Here is a 20795-nt window from a genome sequence, read left to right on the forward strand (position 1 = left end):
ATTCAGTGTGAAGTACCTGTTTTGCACAAACATAGCTCTTACCTCTATGAATTCTTGACCAGCCTTGATGTAACAGTGGCAACTCACTACCTGCACTGAGCCTTATCTCCATATACAGCACAATTGCATTGCTTCAACTTCTGTTTACCTCTGTTGGAGACAAACTGAAAGAGTAATAGCTGTGTGTTCCCTATTTGTGATCAATATGATGCTTCATTTCTAGATACTCTTGCACTACTTTTTTTTTCCAACAGGCTAATATTATGAATTTAAGAGGAAAAATGTATCTTACCAAGTATAATTACAACACATGTTACCAGGCAAAGGAAATCACCTTTAACTTACTGATTTTCCAGTATTAACACTAATTATTTGACTATCCCAACAAAAGATACAGGATACATATTGATAACATCTGTGGAGAGACAATTTGACTACAGTCATTTGTCTGTGACAGTGGATGACACCATGCAACGTGTACACAGACAACTGAGAGGGAGGGAGGAAGGAAGGAAGGAAATGCTACTATTAACATTTACAGAGAAAAGCCTGCCTGTTGGACAGAATATGGTTAGCCCTGACCTGAAATGTTCAGCTAACACAAAGGAGATTAAAAGCTGGAATTTCATTATAAGGAATGGTTTCTTTATTTTCAAGAATAGAATGTGCAAAGCTGTGGCTTCTTCATATCATTAAAAACAGTATTTGAGATTTAGCATCCTCAAAGAAGTAGAAAGAGACTAATTTTCCTCAAGATAAATCACTCGGATCATTATCAAACCCAAATATCATTGTCTTGGTTGTGTTAAAATCCAGTCCTTCTCTGGCATACACATAATTATGAGTGGGAATGAGCTTAAAAATCATTACAAAGAGGGAATGCTGTATGTATCTTTTTTTAGACAACAGTTGAGAAGTGGCCATTCCCTCTAATACTATGCAACTTTGAAAAGCTGTGCTACTTACTCAGGCTTTTTGCAAAGAGTAACCTGGGTTGCAGAGATTATTTGATTTCATTAAGTCCATCTTAAATTCCACACTTCCATCTATATGTAATGGCAGCAGAAGATAAATCCAGTCAAACTAATTGCTCCTTAAAAACAACTGACATCCAGTATCCCTCCAGCAAAGGAGGCTGAAAAAAACCCACAGGAGGTTAACACAGCTTGTGGATCACTCTCATCCCAGGGTCATCAGCACTACTACTAGATCTAGTAGATCTGTTGACTTTTCCATTGCTCATGCCAAGTCCTCTGTTCGCTCTCTCAAGGTGGTAACAATCTGTTCATGTTTTTTATAGCTCGAGTCAAACATCTAAAAGGTGCCTGGAGACAAAGTCAAAGTCCTTGAAGACATTCTGCTCCTTACGGGTTAGGAGAGCAACCTCCTCGGGAGGAGTAAGGATGGGCTTTTGTGATGTAAACTCTTCATCAAAGTTGCTAATGTCAGTTGGGTCTCTTATAGTGGGCACAAAAGGGGGCTTCAGAGTCCTGGCCAACAAGGCATCCCAATCAATTCCCTGTAAGAGAAGGAAGTGAACAGACCAAATTGACATTAAGATTATTTATGAAATTAGATGTTTATGGCTTACAAGGTAGGTGTATTTGTACCTAGAAGCAGCACAATCAGAAATAAACCAGTTCTGGGAGCTTATAGATCCCAGAACACACTCCTGGGAGATGTCATTTCAAACATGAAACACATTCTGGAATAGAGCACTGAGGTGCAATAGAAGCTACCACTAAAATCTCACTGATGACTAATAGAAAACATGCCTCCATACCAACAGAAAGTATATCACTCTCAGCTCAAGCACAAGAGATGAGGAGGAGGGATAAAGTGAGTTCCTACCTTAAAAAAGGCCTGGATTTTAATCTCTTCTGCATCTTTTTCCCCTGCTCCCAGTCTACGCTCTGGACATTTCTGAAGAAGCTGCAGGAAATATCAGGTCAAAATTAAACACTGTGAACAAAGGTGGACAGAAATCATATTCCAGAGGAAAAAAAAAGAAAAAAAAGGAGATGGACTGACCCCTCGGTATCTTCTCATTCTCACTTTGCAGCAAGGTCATAAATCTGCTAGTAATAGCTCAGGCCTAGCTCCTTGTAAATAACTTGCCCACATCATTGAGGTACCTCCTATAAACTGCATGAAGCATCTCATCTTAATTGTGAACCCCTGACTACTGGGTTAAATTTAAAAACTGAATGACTCTGACATTCCTGCCCTTGAATCAACACTTTTCCATGTCAGACTTGGCAGCAACAGCCCTCAGTAAGAAGTCTGCTTAGTCATCCTTAGACAGAAGAATAACATTTATGTAAAGGGAAGGAAAGGAAAAATATGTGTAAATGTTAAATGTTTCCTTAGTCTGCGCAGGCAGCTCCAGATTACACACACAAATGTTATCCAGTCCTAACAGAGTCCCTCTGGATCCACTTCCACAATAAATGCAAATTCCTCAGCGACCCATCAAGCCCATTACCTTCCGGATTATAGAAAGTGCCTCAGATGAAAGGAATCGTGGATACCGGACTTCATCATTGACAATGCTGTCAAAGACTTCCTCCTCATCGTCTCCAGGGAATGGTGACTGCAATTGGGACATCTGATTATTCAATTCACATAGCACCCATTCCTCACTATTACATAGGGATGAGAATAGCATACAACTGTATGAATTAGTGTTTGGCAAGCACTATGAATGAGTAAAATGTAATTTAAGTACTAACAGTTGACTGCATTCAGCAAAGTGTTATCTTACGTGGTTGGGTGCTATTGCCACAAGCCTGTTTAGGGAAGTCCTCTTAAAGAAAGGTCTTACCTCGCCAACAAGCATCTCATAAATGAGCACACCCAATCCCCACCAGTCTACTGCCCGAGTGTATGAGATGTCCGTCAGGACTTCTGGAGCCAGAAATTCAGGGGTGCCACAGAAGGTGTTTGTGCGATCTCCAAAACCTATTCCTGTAGGAAAAGAACACTTGTAAAACCCAGCACACGTTACTAAAGGGACCACATGGAGCCTCACTTTCTGGAAGCCACAGCTTATCACTGGTAATCTAATGTTGTTAACCAGGCGAGGGTTCTCTTTAATGTCTGTAAACAGCAATAGCAGGTATGAAACCTGAGGCCCTTGACAACTCCAAATAAGAAATATACAGACAATGCTTAAAGAAACAGAATAAACAAGGCAATTCCCTGCAGATTCCATTGCTCATTTACTCAAGTACACATTTTGTAGCATCCTATATTCTGGCTCCTTTGAACAAGCAAACACATTGTAAACTCCTTTGTAAGCTTCCTGAAGATGAAAGGACAAATTTCTCTTTCCAAGTTCATCATGTCCAGACGGGTGACGGTGTTTTGTTGTTTGGTTTGTTGGGGTTTTTGGTCTTGGTGGGTTTTATTTTGTTTTAAAGATGGGGATCAATGCAAGTTACACAGGACCACCTCAGTATCTGTATTTGAAAACAAATTACTGAAGCTCAGACCCTAAACTGGTTCTGATGGTTCAATTTAAGCTTCACCAAAGTCACTCACCTTCCTTACACAATCCAAAATCTGCAATCTTCACGAATCCTTCAGCATCTAAAAGCAGATTATCCAATTTCAGGTCCCTGAAGGTAAAGGAGAGGAAAGAAAATGGTGAATGAAGTCCTACATATTTTTTTGCCATCCAACATATTTTTTTGCACAAGAGGCGGAAGCTAGATGTTAATAAAATCAAATTTAAATTGAGCAAAGTCTGCATTTGTTTGAAATCATGTATTATTTCAAAGATTTCCCTTAAGTTATTGATGTTTTCCTCTTAATGAAAGGCTCACAAAGCAGCTTGGAGCTGAGTGGGGCTTATTCATCTGGAAAAGAGCACCCCACAACAGCATGACACATTACTTGACTATGATAGTAAAAAAGAAAGCAGTGACATACAGGTGCCCCCCAGAATGTATTGCCATGTCAGAGAGGACTAATCACCTGCAACATGTCAGATGAATAGCTTCTAGATGACTTTCTTTACTTTAAACACGATGAACATGCTGATAGCAGCAGGTGATGGGGAAAATAAAGACAAGCAGAAAGATCAGAGACCCTAGCAAGATAGTGAGCTCCAGACAGGAAAAATCAACCTTCAAGTTGCTGGACTGTCTTATTTGTGAATTTTTGCTTCTTTACCTATAAACAATTTTCTTCGCATGCAAGAACTGGAGCCCCAAGACTACGCAGGCTGTGTAAAACCTAAAAGAGAGAAACAGTTATCAGGAAATATATATGAGAATCAAGTTCAAAATGTTTAGTGCCTGGAAACTAGACTAATTCTAACTCACTGTGCCACATGCTCTGGAAAGACGTCTTCATGGATGCGCATCATAAGATCACCACCTGGAGTATATTCCATCACGAAACAAGCATGATGAGGTGTCTGGAAACATGCAAACATGTTCACCAGGAATGGATGACCAGAAGAATTGACCACTTCAAATATTCGTTTCTCACAGTTCAAGCTGCCGGGATTCAAAGAAAGAAAACATCAGTGTTAAAACCTGGCAGAAAAGCCTGTTCTGAGAAAGACAGGATGAAGAAGAAAATCGTTACAGTTTAAGTTAGAGAAATAAAAAGCGAGGGCTAATATGACATTTATCTTACATCCTTCCAAATCTTCAGTCTTACAATGTTCTTCAGGTGTTATTCCACCAGAAGGCAGAAAGCAGCACTGTTGTAAGTTTCCTTACTCGTGATTTTACTTACTCAAGCCCTAAGGTCATATTTAACTTTAACAGTGCCATGACCAGTACACATAAAACCTACTAACATTTGATTACAGGTGTGTAAATGTACCCTCTGGCAATAGTACCATCTCTAAACCAAGCTCACCTATCAATTTCATCTCTCCTAATAATATCTTTTTTCTTCAGGGCTTTGATAGCATACAGCTTCCCAGTTGACTTGTATTGAGCCAGCAGTACCTGAAAGACAACAGAAAAGCTCTACTTCAAACAAATCTGTTATTTTCTTATTGGATTACTTTGACTGGAGTGGATAGAAATAATTTGTGTCAATGGGAGTCATTCTCAACGCCAAGATCAAGTAACTCCAAAAATTTAGTGCTTTTTTCCTGCTCCTTGTACTGAAACAGTCTAGAAGGATGTTGGTGTAAGTTATATTCTTTCCACAAACAGTAGTATCACAGCTGGTGCAGTGCTTCATGAGCACCTCAGAGCTCTCACAGCAAGGAACTATGCATACAGATTTTGGGAATGGAGCTATTCCATTAGTGACCACCATGAAAAAGAAAGGAATGGTAATGGTGTGCTTTATGAAATGACTCTCAGGATAGTTTTCTTCAGGCTTTGAAGCCACAAATCTTCAGGAATTTTGACTGTTAACAACTTATCTGCTGCTTGTGTGGTTGGGCTGGGTTTGTTTTGTACATCTGTGTTACAACAAATCTCTTCTGTACTGCAACGTTTCTATTTGGACTCTGAGGCAAAGGCCAATCCTCAAAGCCACAGTCCCTCTGCCCTCTTTCAGAAAGCGTACACTTCTGTATTACCTTCCCAAAGTGACCACGTCCCAACATAGCAATGCAGTGAAAATCCTCAAGCTGAACTGTCCTTTTCCTGCAGACAAACACAGGATTGCTGAGACAATACCCAAAACATGCACAAGCAGATAACTAAAGAGTACATATTTCTGTTAGGTGAAGAAGCTCTATATAGCAAAACGGAAAGCAAACAGCTGTGTCAACCACTCCTTGTCTAAGATGAAATCCTGAAAACTTAGGCTTGCTGCTGTTCTGCCACTGAAAAAAGTAGCAGGCAACCAAAAGGAAACTGCTCTCAGTGGCAGCAGTCTGACTTGAACCTCTGCTGGCAACAGGAGCAACAATTCCGACTCTCCAAAGCTTGCTTTCTCCGTAACTTTCCATAACAGGATTAGTTCCCCTCCACCCCCATCCTTGAGGGAGTAAAATTCAATTTTGCCTTCACTTCTTTCAGCAGGCTCAACATCAATTGTGTTAATCAGACATGAGCATGTATATCAAGTGCTGGTAGGATAAGGGCATAAGAAAAGAAGTTCTCTCTCAAGAACTGGAAATGAAACATGGTGAGACAAAAGACATAAGATGTTGGTGGAAAAAACATAGCTGAATAAAGAGATGCTGTGTCAGCCACAAGGTGTTACCAGGGAAACTCAGTCTGCAGAACTGCTTGGAAATAATAATAAAAAAATCCCCAACAAACAACCCACATCCTAAACACCCGAGTCCAGGATCATCCTTTAAATGGCAGCAGATACTCCAGGACACCTCCAGTCAGTGAAACAAAGAGCAAAGTATCTACCCATGAAGGACTCAAATCCCTCCTGAGCCTTCTCAGAGGGAAAGTAGGCAGGTGCCTGACATAGTTTTGAAGATGGGACCCCTCAAAAGTGATAATGAAATTATGAAGATAATTCTATGATCTGAACCGTAAGATCAGCTTTGATAGATTTTGCTATTCATGCTTTTTTTTGTCAGTATTTGTTCAACAATAATAATTATTTTTACTTGTCCTGGTTTTGGTATATTTACTGCTGTGTGTTGTTGTTACATACAAATTGTGCATATATAGCTGCCACAGACCATAAACAACTTACTGGTTTATGCCTCCCTATGTAACGAAATACTGTGTATCTTGCATATCAACAGAAACAGAAGTGTGAGAGATAGCAAAAGTGGTTCTGAAATTTATTACTTAGAACACAGACACATTTAAATATACCACACCATAAAACTTCAAAGAAGGAAGCACTTGAAGAGAGGTAAGTGACTTTACCTTCTACTCAAATAATCTATTACAATGTAGTGTAGAGTCTATCACTAGGCTAAGTGCTGGGGTTAAAAAGCAGATAAGTCACATTTGGACAAGTTCAGAGCAGACTTTTCATGGTACTGTCTACACTCAGCACTAAGAGGCTGCTGCTGAGAAACCAAAGCAGACCTTGAGCTGAATTTTAGACTGCATGCTCAAACATTTCAGCCCAGTAGCTCTTTAATCTGTGACCCAAGACAGCCCATGCTGTCCACAGTTACCTTGGAGATGCTGGGACTGTTACAGCAGAGCTGCAGGACTTCTCTTCAACATGCAGCCTCTTCAGACGCTAGGAACAGAAAGAAAAGGACAGAATCTGGAATCATCAAGTCAGACCTGAACATCCACATCCAAGTTGTCTCCTCTGTCATGAATCAGCATAACCACAGACAAGTTCTCACAGTTGGTCATCCCCTCTGCTCGGAGGGAAGCAGCATGAAAACAGATTGTCTATAGTCTCACGTAACATGTATGATTTTTTTTTTTTATAGGCTCAAACCCTTTCAAGTAAATGCTTTTGTAAGTCTGGGATAAAACATTTCCTTTCTAGGAAAAAAAGACACTTCCTGTCCCAGGAAGAGTCACAGTGATCAAAGAATGCAGCTTCCTCTATCACCAAAGGCAAATAAGAAAGGGTAAGATGTGGTAGAACACAGGTCATTAACCATTATACTACTCAAAACAATTTTCCTGCTCCTTCCTGTCAGAAAATGTCAGAAAAATAGAGCTCTTCTTGGGTTTGCCCAGTTTCTTTAACAACAAAGAACTTCATCTTGTCCTAAAAGCCTGCCTACCTTCCTTCCCCACCTTCTCTCTGCACTCTTGCCCCGAACTCCCAATTTAATTTTTGTAAAGATTCCATGCCAAAACAGCTCACCGGCTTCTGAATCCCTGGAGATCAGCCAGCTAATGAGGAGATGCCTGTCTATAGTTGATTTCTCCAGTAAGAAACAAACAAGAACTGGGCCTTGAAAGAATAACAACCAATAGAAGGTCTCCCTGTTAGCCCTAACGATTACCGGAGAATCTGCAGGAGATGGGGTTGATTCTTTGGAGTTGGCCATCTGGAACAGACGTGGAGGCTTGGGTGGAGCTTCATCAGCAAAAGTGAGCTTAGCTGCAGGAAAGTCACTGCATTTGTAAGACAAAATAGAAAGAGATTGCCTTAGAACAGAACATCGTACAGGCACATCTTTTGTATATTAATTCAGCCCAACACACTAGACAATGGGACTCCCTGATTCACATCACAAGTCTGTGAGGTATCAAGAGTTATGCTCTCCTAAATAAATGAAAAGAAGCTATTAAGTTGGTGATAGTTAAACTCGCATCCAACAACAGCTCTCTGATGCTATAAAAATCAATTAAACAGAGGTACGTAGAAATAAGTCACTGTTATCAAGAATTTAAAGGAAGCCTTGATTTTAACAGCAACACAGTAGCTGATTTTTTTTCTTTTTAGTTTTTCTATGTCTTGTGAATCAGCAGGAATAGTGTCTTTTAGATACGATGTACCTTCTATGCGATGTACCTTCTGAGTGCTCCCTTATGCTAGTGGTTGGGGTACACTTAGCCTCACGAAGGAAGAGTGCATTTTTACTACAACAATCACATTGTGACCTTGCCTGGAGTTCAGTTACTATACTGGTAAAGATACTTTATATGTGGAATTTCTTTCCTTTACAGCACAAAACCAATACACCTTTCTTTGTATATAAAGTAACTCTTGAAATCTGCTTTTGGTTAGGTTTGGGTTTTGGGGTTTTCTTCCCCCTTTTGTTTTTTGTTTTTTTTTTCTGTTGCTTTTGTTTTGTTGGGTTTTTTGTGTTTGTTTTGGGGTGTTTTATTTTGTAGCATCACAGTGGTTACTTATCACCACTTGCCCACAGATCTCACTGCAGAGGAAAAGAAAGCTGCTGAAGTCCTACTGGCTCTGGAACACACTGCTTGTTAGGTGAGCAATTCTGGAAACCAGACCAAGTGCTAACAATAAGTCAGAGCTACCCACGATGTACTGAACACCCCACTAAAATTACATAATTTCAGGCAGCACTTAAAATCCTGAGTTAAATCCTCAGATACATTTTTCTGATCAATATCTTCCCCCACCTTAGTAAGGTGCAACCAAATTTTAAGATCTATCCTACACTTGTTCCAGAGTGTCATCCAGCAACACTCAGAACATGACTTACCTACTTAATTTGGACACTGGATCAACATGACTTTGTGGGGGAACTGGAGAAAAGTCTGTGTGAATGGGATCATGGAGTGGGGGACTCAGAGTGCCCATGGAACTACACGGAGGGAGGAAACTCATCATCAGGCGACCCCAAGCAGCAACATTTATGTTCATTTGAGGAGCTCGGAGAAATTCTTTCCCTGGAGGAGTCAGAGTCAAAACACCAGTGATTTAACAACACATAAATTACAATCTCATGTACTGTTAAATTATTGTTTTCACCCAAACACCCGTGGGTTATTCAAAAAGGGATCCCACCTCGGGGAAAATGGGCTTTTTTCCCCCCGACAGAAATATTAGTAATGATGATGATACAGATCTACTGTTTCACTTAAGTTCAGTTCCATAGAATATCATAACAATCCTCAAGTAGAAACTGCATGAAACATTAAAAACCTTATTTTAAGTCAGGTTTTCTTCTATTTCAACACTGTATTTTAATCAGGCAGCTTGCTAACAGAAAGTTTCTGAAAATGCCTTGAAAAGAATAAAACATTTGGAATGTTTTTGTTATTTTTACTACTTCCTGAATAATATAATATCTCATTTATCCCCACTGCCAGGAGTTCTCAGTATGTAAAGTCTTACCTTATTCAGCTTCACAAGAAAGAATTTGCAGACAAAGAAGAAAGTATGCAAGTTATTCCAGTCTCTAAACTAATAATCTGAGATGTCAGCTCTAAAGACTTGACAATCAGTAGCCTGTTCATGACACAGTCTTCTATAATTCAGAGTTTTCCTGAAAACCTTCCAAACTCTGTTCATCAGTAACAGCATTACTGGTTAAATTAGCACAGCTTGAGTCTCTGATCTTGCTAAGGAGGCTGTTAAGTAACTAGTAATTATATCTTCCTCAAAACGTTAATTATGAGTAGAAACATCACAACAATTATCACATTACATAGCCAGGCTGCCTACATGTTTTGTGATTGAACAAACTTTGCCATTCTAATAGGCCCACCTACTTAGACGCAGGAATTAGCAAGCATTCCAGTGTCTTACAAACTCGGTGGGATAGGAGGGTACACCAGCCTGCTTGTGCAAACCCCTGCCCTCATCTACACACCCTACATAGCAAGCCATCAGCTCTCCAGCAGCTTACCTTTCTGTTTGGGGAAGATGCGTTTCTGTCGCTGCAGTTTTGGCTTTCTCTCAATGACAGGATTACAGAACATCACCTGGCAGAGAAGCAATGGGGATTTGTCAGGATTTTTCATTTACACTGTGAACACAGACCTTCACACGTGCCTGCCCTCTCATCAAATTCTCCATTCGTATCTGTTTGATAAGTAGGAGTCAAATTACATACACTCCAGACTGTGTTATTCTAGCTTCACCCTCTAAGCATCCATTACTTTAGCAACAGTTTTAGACGTTGGAATTTTCTGCTACCTGAAAGCAGAAAAAAAACCAGAAAAATTCATATCCCAAACATCATTAATCTAATTTGTAAAGCCATGCATAAAGAACACATCCATTTGTAGGGTAAAAAAAAAGTATTAGTCCATGGCAGAGAAGTAAAAACCAAAACACCAAAACCAGCCCCCACAAAATCACAAAACCCAAATTTGCCTCCTCTCTTGCCTTCTTTGGTACATGAGGTCAAGATCCTGCTTTTGGAGAGATAACCACAGGAACTTTCATCACAACACAAAGTAGAAAGTACTGTGGCTTTTACGGGATTAGCTGCATAATCTCTTCATTGATGGTACTTGAAACTATTAACCTCAGAAAGATGATAAAATAAGCATACCCAGAGGGAATGTGCATCTCTGATTCTACAGTCTCTCTGATTCAATTCTGACCATTAAGCCGTATGTTTAATTAAAGTGTCACCAATGACTCACACTGAAAGCAAATAAAACCCAACAGATTACACAGCACACACACATATAATTACAGTGGAGCAGTTGAGGAGTCACTCCAGGCTATGGCATATGCACATCTATTATATCATATTGCTCCTTATTCTTACACAGAAAAGGATTTCAGGTGTCATTCTACCCTTCTAGATTATTGCTCCTTCCATCCCTTGTATCCTGGGTTGAACAACTGCTTTGAGGGCAAGCATCCTAAGCAGAGTTCTCTTAAAAAGAAACAAAGCTTATACCTCTGCAAAGAGCATTCCTTGGGGTTCCAGTGGGAGGCACATCCCGTGACGTTCATTATCCAGAAAATCATCCAAACGTAAAAACTTCACTGCACAAAGTTCTCTCCAGTCTCTCCAGTAAATGGCAATTTCTAGCTCACGAGACTGGTGGGATGGGTGAGTGGTAAGGGAGAGAAAAAAAAAGGCAGGAGAGAGTTACATACTACCCCATGCTCTGGCAATGGCACACACATGCTGCTGTTAAAGTAAATAGAAGAAATAAAATCAGTAAACTAAACAGTATGCATAAGAATCTTCTTTAATACTTGTTTCCCACTTTCTCTGTTGTTTTCACATCTTAATTATAGACCCTCTGAAGATGGCTGTCTTGGCTTCCAATTTCAGAAATCCCTGTGAGAGCCACTTTGCTGATAAGGGAAATAAAACTGCTCAGATAAGGAGAGAAGGACAACAGATGCTGTTCAGGCTGAACCTCTGCCAGAGACGCACTGCCTTCAGGGGAAGGCTAAGATAACTGGCACAGAAAAGGACAAGGGGACAGCAGCAATGCAGAGTTCACTCAACTGGAATGGCAGCTAAACAAGCAAATCAGGTAAGGAGAAATGGAAAAACAAACACTACAAGGAATCTAGGCAGACTTACCCGGTCCAGTTCAATGACAAAGCTCTGGTCCCATGCCTGGTTATTAACTGGTCCCCAGTTTGTTTGGCCAACCACTTTATTGTCCACTTTGAGAACAGCAAGGACCTCATCTAAACAAAGGAGAAAACATGGATTATAATATTTTACCACAGAGAATTTCCTATGCTGAAGGCAAATATCCCAAACAACTGTAATTTCTAGAAGAGTAGAGGGAGGACCAGGTACAATGCAATTAACTCTTAGCTTTGCAGAAAACAGATATCTTGTAATTACACTCACACGAGGCTAACCAATACCATGATGACAAGACCCAATATGCCACTCAGTTCAAGAGGGAACCCCATACTCACTACATGGCTCTTCATTTCGCAGGTACTTCCCTGTAACACTGCGGCCATGGATACCCAGGCCAACTCGTGTTCGGGAAAGGGATCTCAAATCACTTGGGCTGCCACAGATTGGAGAAGAACTAGTCATTCGGGAACGTCCTGGAACGTTTTCCAATAGATCCTGACACCCCATTAGTCTCACTTCCAATGTTCCTGAGGAATTTTAGGAGAGTAAAGAATATTATTATTATTAAATCCTCACATTCATCCAATTTCTGTGTAATGTAAAAAAAGTGAGTCCAGTCAGCCTTGTGCTCACAAGGGTCTGAAAATTTCTCAGATTCATGATTTCTTGGTTAATAGCTCAAATCTACCCCAGATTAAGGGACTGCAAATCCATATGATTAAAAAGCTCTGCCTGGCCTAGAAGACATAATTCCAGTCCCTAGAAAACCAAATCCCCATGTAGCAAAAGGCAGTACAATAATGAAAATAAATGCAATTAATTTTTCCACCCTATCCTCCTCACAAACAACATGCCATGCAGGACTCATGTACCTGTAAGGGCTGTAGGTTTGACAACTGAAGTTGGTTGGATGCTGCCATGTTGAGCTCCCAGGGAGGAAGTATTTACTAGCTCCTGCTTGATGAGTGCTCTTTTTGGATGATCAGGAGAAAGCTCACTAAGCTGACGTTCCAAGGACAAGCGCAGCAGGTCAATCTTCTGAGAGGACTCTTGCAAACGACCCTGAGCCTGGCAATATGAAGTAGAACAGAAAACATGCGTCGTACAGCCCCAGTCCAGGTACTTTAATCCTTTCTGAACTACTGAAGCAAGCTTCCAACCCAGACCAGATAACACCTTACTAATAAAGGAAAAAGACTAAATATTTTCCCACAGATCCTGATCACCCCCATCAGTGTCACTTCTGAAGGAATGTTATTCCTAGAAGGGAAAGTGATCCCAGTTTGTTCTCAGAGAGACAGGAAATACCAGATTAATAACTCTTGGTTAACTCTACTCATTCATACTAAATCACTGATGTTGAAGCATCATGAAACCACCCTCTCAAGAAAGACTGAATAAGTGCTTACTTCAGCCAAGAACTTGCGGTCCTGTACCCGACTTCCTCCCAGGATCTTCAGCACATTTTTGGCCCCCTCAGCTACAGCAGCTTCAATGCGCAGGTGATGTCGCAGCTCCTCAACGCGCAGCTCCAAAGCACTGATGGTGCTCCCCATCTTCACTGGCCATTTGGGAGATAAAATATGGCAAGGATGAGAACTGACTGAGCACTGGGGATCTTAAGGTTTTGGCTGCATCTGTTCTGGGCTGTTATCAGTTACTTAAAACACCCTACCTGCTGGATCCGCTGGATCTTCCATCCCTCCTGCTGACTGAGATACTTTCCCAATGTGCATGCGGATTATCTCAATCTTTGTCTTGCTGTCCTGAAGCATCTGCTGAGCTGTAGCCAGCAGCTTCCGCTCCTGCCAAAAAAGAAAGCATAGGCAGAGAGGGAACCTGCTCATTAAGAATGGATTGCAGTGAGGTGTTCACATATGAAGATGAGGTGGTACCTGCAAGAAGGGTCATAAATGATTCTGAAATAGCATACATAAGCAGTTATGTAAAGGAGACACCTCTGAGGATCAAGGACTTTGAGACTGTTATCTCCATTTTTAGAGGGAAAGGACAGGTCAAGGTGATGACCAGTTATAATACCAAATCTTGCAGTCACTGAGACTGGTGATTCACTGGTTAACTGTGCTTATACTGTTTTGTGAACAGAGGTTTTTAACAAATAAGAGTATCACACCCTCTACACTGCTGGTCTGGATAAATTAAGCTTCATAATAAGTTTGGAATTTATTTTTTTTTTAATGTGTCTTTTAAATATTTTAATTTGTCTTTTAAATAGAGTTATATCAAACTCAAACATCCAGTAATTATAGGTTGGATCAAGTCCTTGGCAAATGAAACATGCATCATTCACTCCCTTTTTAATTCCTGCTAAATTCTTGAAATCTGTGTCATGTTGCAGGAAGCCTAATGCACAGTTACAGTATTGCTTGTCCTGTGCTGTAATGTGACATGCAGTCACTATGCTGAGAACCAAAACACAGAGATAGGATTTAGCCAAACAAGCTTTACAAATTAATTTCTTCCACACACCAATTATCAGAGAGAGTTTTTATGTATGGATTTTAAACACACATTTTAATCCAAAAATCCATATTCTCAAAAAATGGTTGCTTATTCCTGTTTACCTTCGATGTTGAATACATTTGGATCATGTTTTCAGCTCCTTGTTTCACTTTCATTTCAACATGTAGCTGCTTTTTCAGAGCTTCAACCTTCCTTGCCATGGGGTCTGGGTTTCTTTCCCAGAGACAAGGATCTGGAGACACCGATCCATCTGTATAAACAATACAATCAATACCATTAGTTATCTTATCTTGTGTCATTTCACTGGTTATTGATGGGTGACTCTATAAAATAAGGTTAGTCTATAAAAGGAAGTACAAAAAGGTCTTGTCTACAAAACTGACTGCAAAACACTCTTTCAAATGAAAATCAATATTTCTTAGTTTATCAATGAACCCATTCTAACAAGCACTCTTTGAACCTTTTATACTCACTCATCCTGTCAGATACTTGGCTGATCAACTGCCCAGAAACTGTTCAAATCTCTTTAATTCCACCTGCAGCCTATGCCTGAAAATTACCTGTATCCAGCACTCAGCTGGTCTTCTCCCTGCATCAATCTCTCATGTTGCTTTCTTTCACTTTTATTGCCCCATACTCAACTTTTTACTGCACAAATAATTTCATCAGCTAAATACCAACAGAAGAAACTCTTACTACTTCTGAGCCCTCAACAGAAAAATACATCAATTCAATATATATAAATATGAAGCACTATAAGAGAATTTTCCTGTCAATCATAACCCAAGCCCTACCTGTCTTATTCTCCTCTTTGTCTGTTATTACAATCCTTGCATTAAGCTCCTGAAGTTCCCAATGCAGTTGCTCCAGTTTTCGGTTGGAAGATTTCAGCACATGCTCTATATGAACAAGATTCTTTCTGTCTGTTGTCGCTTTGCGCAGGTTTTCTGCTCCCTCTTTAATCTTCAGTTCTTTCTGTATAGCACGGCGAAGCAATTCCTTCTCACCCTCCAGTTTTTGCTGAAAGCCTGGATCCATTAAGTTCACACCATTGCTCAGCTGCAAGAGACAGCTGCCCTGTAATCAAGCCAATAGTATTTCAGAGATAACACAGTTCAACCATTTTTATGGTATAGCAATACCCTCATAACATTCCACTCCTTCATTTCATTTAGAAACTGGTTCAAACAAATTCTTAAGCCAAACTTTTCAGCAAATTTCCAACAAGACCAGACCTACATTTAAATTGCAGAGGACAGAACACAACTTTGATCTTAACATGCCTTAATTTCATTTTAAACCATACTGGAGAAAAACCTTCACATTGTCTCCTTGTTATCTAACGTCCACACACATCTTTGCTCTTCAAATATCAAAGCCCAGACAATACTTGCTCTTGTTCTGATCACCATTCACTTTTACTAGTATGATGTAATAGATACAGATTTTTACATGGATGTGTCTTGATGCTGACTGCTCAAAGACACACCCCAACTAACCCATTAGAACTTTCTAGGCATGTCACAAGCATGCATTAACTCTTGGCTGTTACACATGAAGAAATAAAATGTAAAGCCTACAGATGTTTCAACAAATGAACAAGCAACAGAGTAGCTTAACTTTCTGCTGTCTCTGCAAAGGTGAGCCAATTGTTGTCTCAGTCTCTACTCTGTGATTTACAGGTGGTAAAGCCACTTAGAAACACGGACTATTTTTGATTTGCATTAGTAGCATTCAAGCTTGTTCTACATTATTTTCAACACTGCTTGTTCTAGTGATATACCATCAGCTCTGGATGGAGATGCTCTGTCTCCAGGCTCTGGACATACACAGCACAGACAGTCGCAGCAGAGGTGCATCTCACTGACCACATAAACACTGAACTCAGACCCGAGCTGTGAAAGCTTTATCCATGAGGATACTACTTAAAACTGTAACAGATCCAAGCAAGACATTGTTTCTCTCTTCAACACGAAGAGTGCCTTTACGGCATTCAAAGCAATACATATATTAATAACCTGACGTTAATGATTCAGCATACTACCTGCTTAAACGCAAAAGCAATGGTTGTCAAGCTGTACTACTGATGCCACACAGCACGTCAGTGACTGAAGACAGAACTCAGGAATCCCAACTTGCTTTCAGACTCCTCAGTCGGTTGACCACATTTGCAACAATAAACCACACTGGTTTTGTGTTACTTAGGTAACAATACTGCACTTTAGGAGTGTGCTGTGCATTCAAAGCTTAAACCACTCACACAGAAACAATTATTTAATCAAAGACCCAACCAAACATCCTCCATCAGTTTTTGCTTATTTCAGTCTAACACCAAAATAGTTAAAGAAGAAGGAAAAAATCAACATCTATTTTAAAGCTGGCTTAGAATCAAGTTGGGTCTGCAGGAGATACACAATAGCCAAAACAGGAGTTGTTGGGATTGGTAACAAAAAGGCTCAGATTAACATCCTGATTCCAGGAAGTTCTCGCCCAATTAGTAAAGCCAGGAACTATAAGCCAGAGCTTTGATAAACATCCAAAGTTTTGTGAGGAAGAACTTGAATCATGGAGTTCCTGAGTCACAGGCAGCCTTTACCAGCTCAAGGTTGAAAAATCAGTAAGCTCTTTATCCACTCTGTAGCAAGTGACTAAAAGGAGTCTGTTCGACTGCAATTCTCATTTAAACCATTAGAAAAAACATAGAGATCTCTTTTCTATCCAAACTATGCAAATGGGTGTAAGCAATCCACCCCCTGGGTCTGCTCAGAGCAAGGGAATGAGTAGTGGTGCAAGTGTAATACCAATGAAGGGAGCTGAATACAGAGACCTGTGTATTGATTCAGAGAACAGGTATAGTCTGGGCAGTTTTGGGGTCAATTGTCCTCCACATCACTCTCTGCCAGAAGCTAGTATGAATACTGGCTAATGCACCATGCTGGTTTTTCTAAATATATTTAGAATTTAAACATGGTATGTTTTCATAAAATCATGGAATGGTTTGGCTTGCAAATTACCTTAAGCTCATCATCTAGTTCCAACCCCCCTGCCATGGGTAGGGACTTTTTGAGGAGGATGGAAAAGGTGAATTTGCATTTGGATTGATCCATTTTGCATTCTGACTCAGGAATTTCAGTGGGGTATTGGGAGACCGCCCCAGCCCATGCTGCAGCTGTTCCTGGGCTCCCCACAAAGCTCAGTCCTTCAGGATAAGCCTCCAACACAATCCCAAAATGCATTTACAACTTGCAGAGAAGTACCCAAGCAGGCTTAAATAAACTCGTTTTTGGTACTTGTAGTAGGGCTGCCACAACTCACCCAGGGCTTCCACTAGGCTCCTTGCACTGAAGTGTCTACACTGCTTCCTAACTGGCAGAAATATCAGCAGTATCAAAGCTGCACTTAGTCCTTGGGATTGCAGCCTGGGAAGATCCCATCCCCTTACTGGTTATGCCCAGTTTGGCAATAAGCTTCACCTGCACAAAGCCCAGGGCAGACCTGGCTCTTACAGTTTCACCACTAACACAGAAATCGATTTACAGTTTGATTAAATGAGCTGATCAACTACCCAGAAACTATTCAAATGAGAAAGCTCACATGTGTTCACCAGGGCATTGAAAATCACATCCTTCAGGGCAACTTTGTGCTGTAGGGAAAAGGCCTGTGTCGGCACACACATGCTAGCCACATTCACTCTTTACAAGAAAAAAGACACTGCAAGCATCGTAAAAAGCCACTTGCAATCCTGTCTGGAGCCATTCAGCTCCCTTCCCAACTCCAGTCTGTGCAAGGGTGGAGAGCTCCGAGCCAGGGAGAACCGCGTCTTTTATGCCGCTCTCTCCATCCCATCTTTCCCAGATTAGGCTGGAAACGCCTCAAGGGAAGAGGGCACCGAGTTTATTCCAGAACTGGATGTTTTTCGGAGCACGGAGGCTGGCGGCCCTCCCAGCCCCGGCAGCGCCCCGCTGACCCACCCCTCCTCGATGCCGAGACAGGGATTCCCCCAGCGGGCACCAACCTGGCCCGAGCCCCACTCCCCTGAGGCGGTGAGGGACATTTTTAGGGGATCCCACCCGCCCCCCAAGGCCTCTCCCTCTTCTCCAGAGCGCGGCCACCGCGACCGGCTGAGGAGACAGCGGGAAGCCCGCTCCCTCCCTGTCTGCCCGGGGCCGGGGGGCTTCCGGCGGGGCAGGAAAGATGGAGGAGACCCCCGAAAGGTAGGGAGGACCCCAGAAGTATGGAGGCGACCGCCCAGGATGGGGAAACCCCCTCCCCTCAGCCCACCCGCCATGAGTCGCCCCTCCTTGCCCTCAGCGCGGCGCTCACCTGCGGGGTCCCCGCCGCCATTGCTCCGTGCGGCACCGCCGGCAACCGGCACTTTTCAAACTCCGGCCTTCCCGGGGAGCGGCGCGCCGCCGGCCAGCGCCCTCTCGCGGGGTGCGGGCCCGGGAGAGCTTGCCCGCGGCCGGCCCGCAGGGAGCCGGGAGCCTCCGTTCCCCACACGCCTCCCTGGCAGGAGGTCGTCCCGCGGCCTGCGCCCGCCCTGAGGGGAAATGCGCAGCCGGGACCTGGCGCGGGATGGCGGCGGGAAGGAGAGAGGCGCGACAGGCCGGACGCTGAGGAGACTGAGGTACCTCCCGCTGCCTGGCGTGGACAGCAACCCCTCCGCGTTGCGCTGCTGGGGAAGGAGAGGTTTTAGGGGGTCAGTGTTCTGTGTAGGTATAGAAATAGTGGGTTCGCGATGGAGGGGCAGTACAGGGACATACACAGTGGCAGATATCCTTATCCAGGTATCGGGTTTTGATCACTTGTAGACACCTCTGGGTGCTGTGAGGAAAAATGCCTGTGGCTGGGCCCAGCTTGCTGTGCTGTACTGAGGATATCGGGTGGTTTCCAATTTGAGTTCTCCACATTGACTCGTAACTGGTGTCTGTTGGTAGAGGAGCAAGCAAACTGCAGCTCTTCTCTAGATAGGATGCTCCCCTGGAACAGGGGCATTCCCTGCTGCCACTGCTGGTTTTTGCCTAACTGCCCCTTTACGTGTAGTATGTGGTGTTTCAGTTGAAGACTAGAGTGAAAAAAGAACCCAAATCCATTGGCAAGGCCGGCAGTAACCCCCCAGCTATCACAAGTGAAAACCCCACTATGTTGTCTTGCAGAACTGATTTACAGTGTGTCATAATGCTTAAAACACATCACAAATACTTATTGCTTTCAGGTGGTGAAGACCACCACTTGTAAGATCCCTCCTCAGCAGTTTTACGTAATGTTATTATTGCACTAAAATGCTTGGTTTGGGTCCTGGAACAATGCACAGCTTTGAGTCAGAAGGCATCTGGAGGTTACAGCATTCCCACAGTCAAGTTTAGAAAGATATTAATAAACAGAAATGGTTTCCTTTTATTTAATTAGAATGGTTTTTTCTAGCATAAGTGTTTTGTAAATGATCTGCAAGTGAATAATTAGGAAATCGGCAGAAATTTAAATCTATCTTGACTGAGTTGAATTAATAAAGCCTTAAACTTCTATAAAACCTTTGATCATGCTCTTGTTGTTAATAAAGCAAGTGCATTAGATTAATATAAACCCTCTGGAACCTATTGCTATTTGTAACATGGCCTAGGCTCTGTTTAGTATTTAAGGAATTATTATTATTAGACTGCATATTCATTGAAAGTACTGGAAAGGGGAAAGTAAAAGCTGGTAGGTGTGGATTGAAGCTCAGGACAGGGACAGGACCATCCCTCCAGCAGACTGGGCTTGTCCCAGCAGCCAGGATTCGGGTTGTATTTGTCTTGCACTGAGAGGTTTGGGGTCGTGGCCACAGAGGCCATTTTGCTGCTCTTGGGGTTCACGCGAGGGCTTCCCCCTCTTTCCTTCAGGTCTTGTGCCCCCCAGGTGAGGCAGGGGAGCCCTGCCTTCCACCAACCCATCCAGAGGTTGCGGCACCAGCTTGTAGATGAATTGCATTTGGCAAGCATTAAAAGGCGGAAGCACTGGGAAAGGATACCCTCACTTCCCGAAGCCCTTTGCCAAGTCTCCCATTTTACACTCCTTCCTGGCCAGGAAATACTCCTGCTACAGCCCATGTCGGGTGCTGCAGAAACCCACCCACTCCTCCCTCCATCCCCCTGTGAGCTTGGGGAACAAAGGAGCCCCACTAGCTGAGGACCCAGGGGAGCAGGAGTTAGGTCTTACAGGGCTCCCTCCACCAGAGTACATTCACTCAGAGAAGGTGATGATAAAAAGTCTTAGAAGTTTCCATTTTTAATGCAGCAGCGGGAGAGCAAGAGATTAAGCATTAATCTGATCCCCAGAGGAAGCAAGCATCGTGTTCAAATCACTTGTGACCTCCCGTCACTCTTATCACACTGGGCATCTGGTATCTTTAAAGAAGCAGTCACTATCAGCCTGATCAGTGAAAGATGATGCTGAGTGTGGGACTAGTAACTGA

General features: G+C 42.3%; 1 protein-coding gene across 1 annotated transcript; it reads right to left on the bottom strand.

Annotated features, from left to right (window-relative positions):
* Window positions 1-623: 623 nt before the first annotated feature.
* Window positions 624-18838, bottom strand: PKN3 (protein kinase N3). The gene is made up of 22 exons (XM_062641470.1): window positions 18668-18838; window positions 15139-15421; window positions 14446-14594; window positions 13536-13665; window positions 13270-13421; window positions 12733-12928; window positions 12196-12387; window positions 11846-11955; window positions 11204-11347; window positions 10196-10271; window positions 9047-9233; window positions 7874-7985; window positions 7076-7143; window positions 5555-5621; window positions 4876-4967; window positions 4329-4505; window positions 4177-4239; window positions 3544-3620; window positions 2825-2967; window positions 2486-2593; window positions 1852-1932; window positions 624-1519 (listed from the first exon to the last, which is right to left on the bottom strand). The coding sequence occupies exons 1-22, from the start codon at window positions 18686-18688 to the stop codon at window positions 1307-1309; spliced, it is 2841 nt and encodes a 946-aa protein (XP_062497454.1). The 5' UTR covers window positions 18689-18838; the 3' UTR covers window positions 624-1306.
* Window positions 18839-20795: the final 1957 nt, after the last annotated feature.

The sequence above is a fragment of the Pezoporus occidentalis genome, unplaced genomic scaffold, assembly GCF_034315485.1.
Source record: "Pezoporus occidentalis ecotype Australia unplaced genomic scaffold, CSIRO_AGI_Poc_V1 ctg68, whole genome shotgun sequence".
Lineage (NCBI taxonomy): Eukaryota > Metazoa > Chordata > Aves > Psittaciformes > Psittacidae > Pezoporus > Pezoporus occidentalis.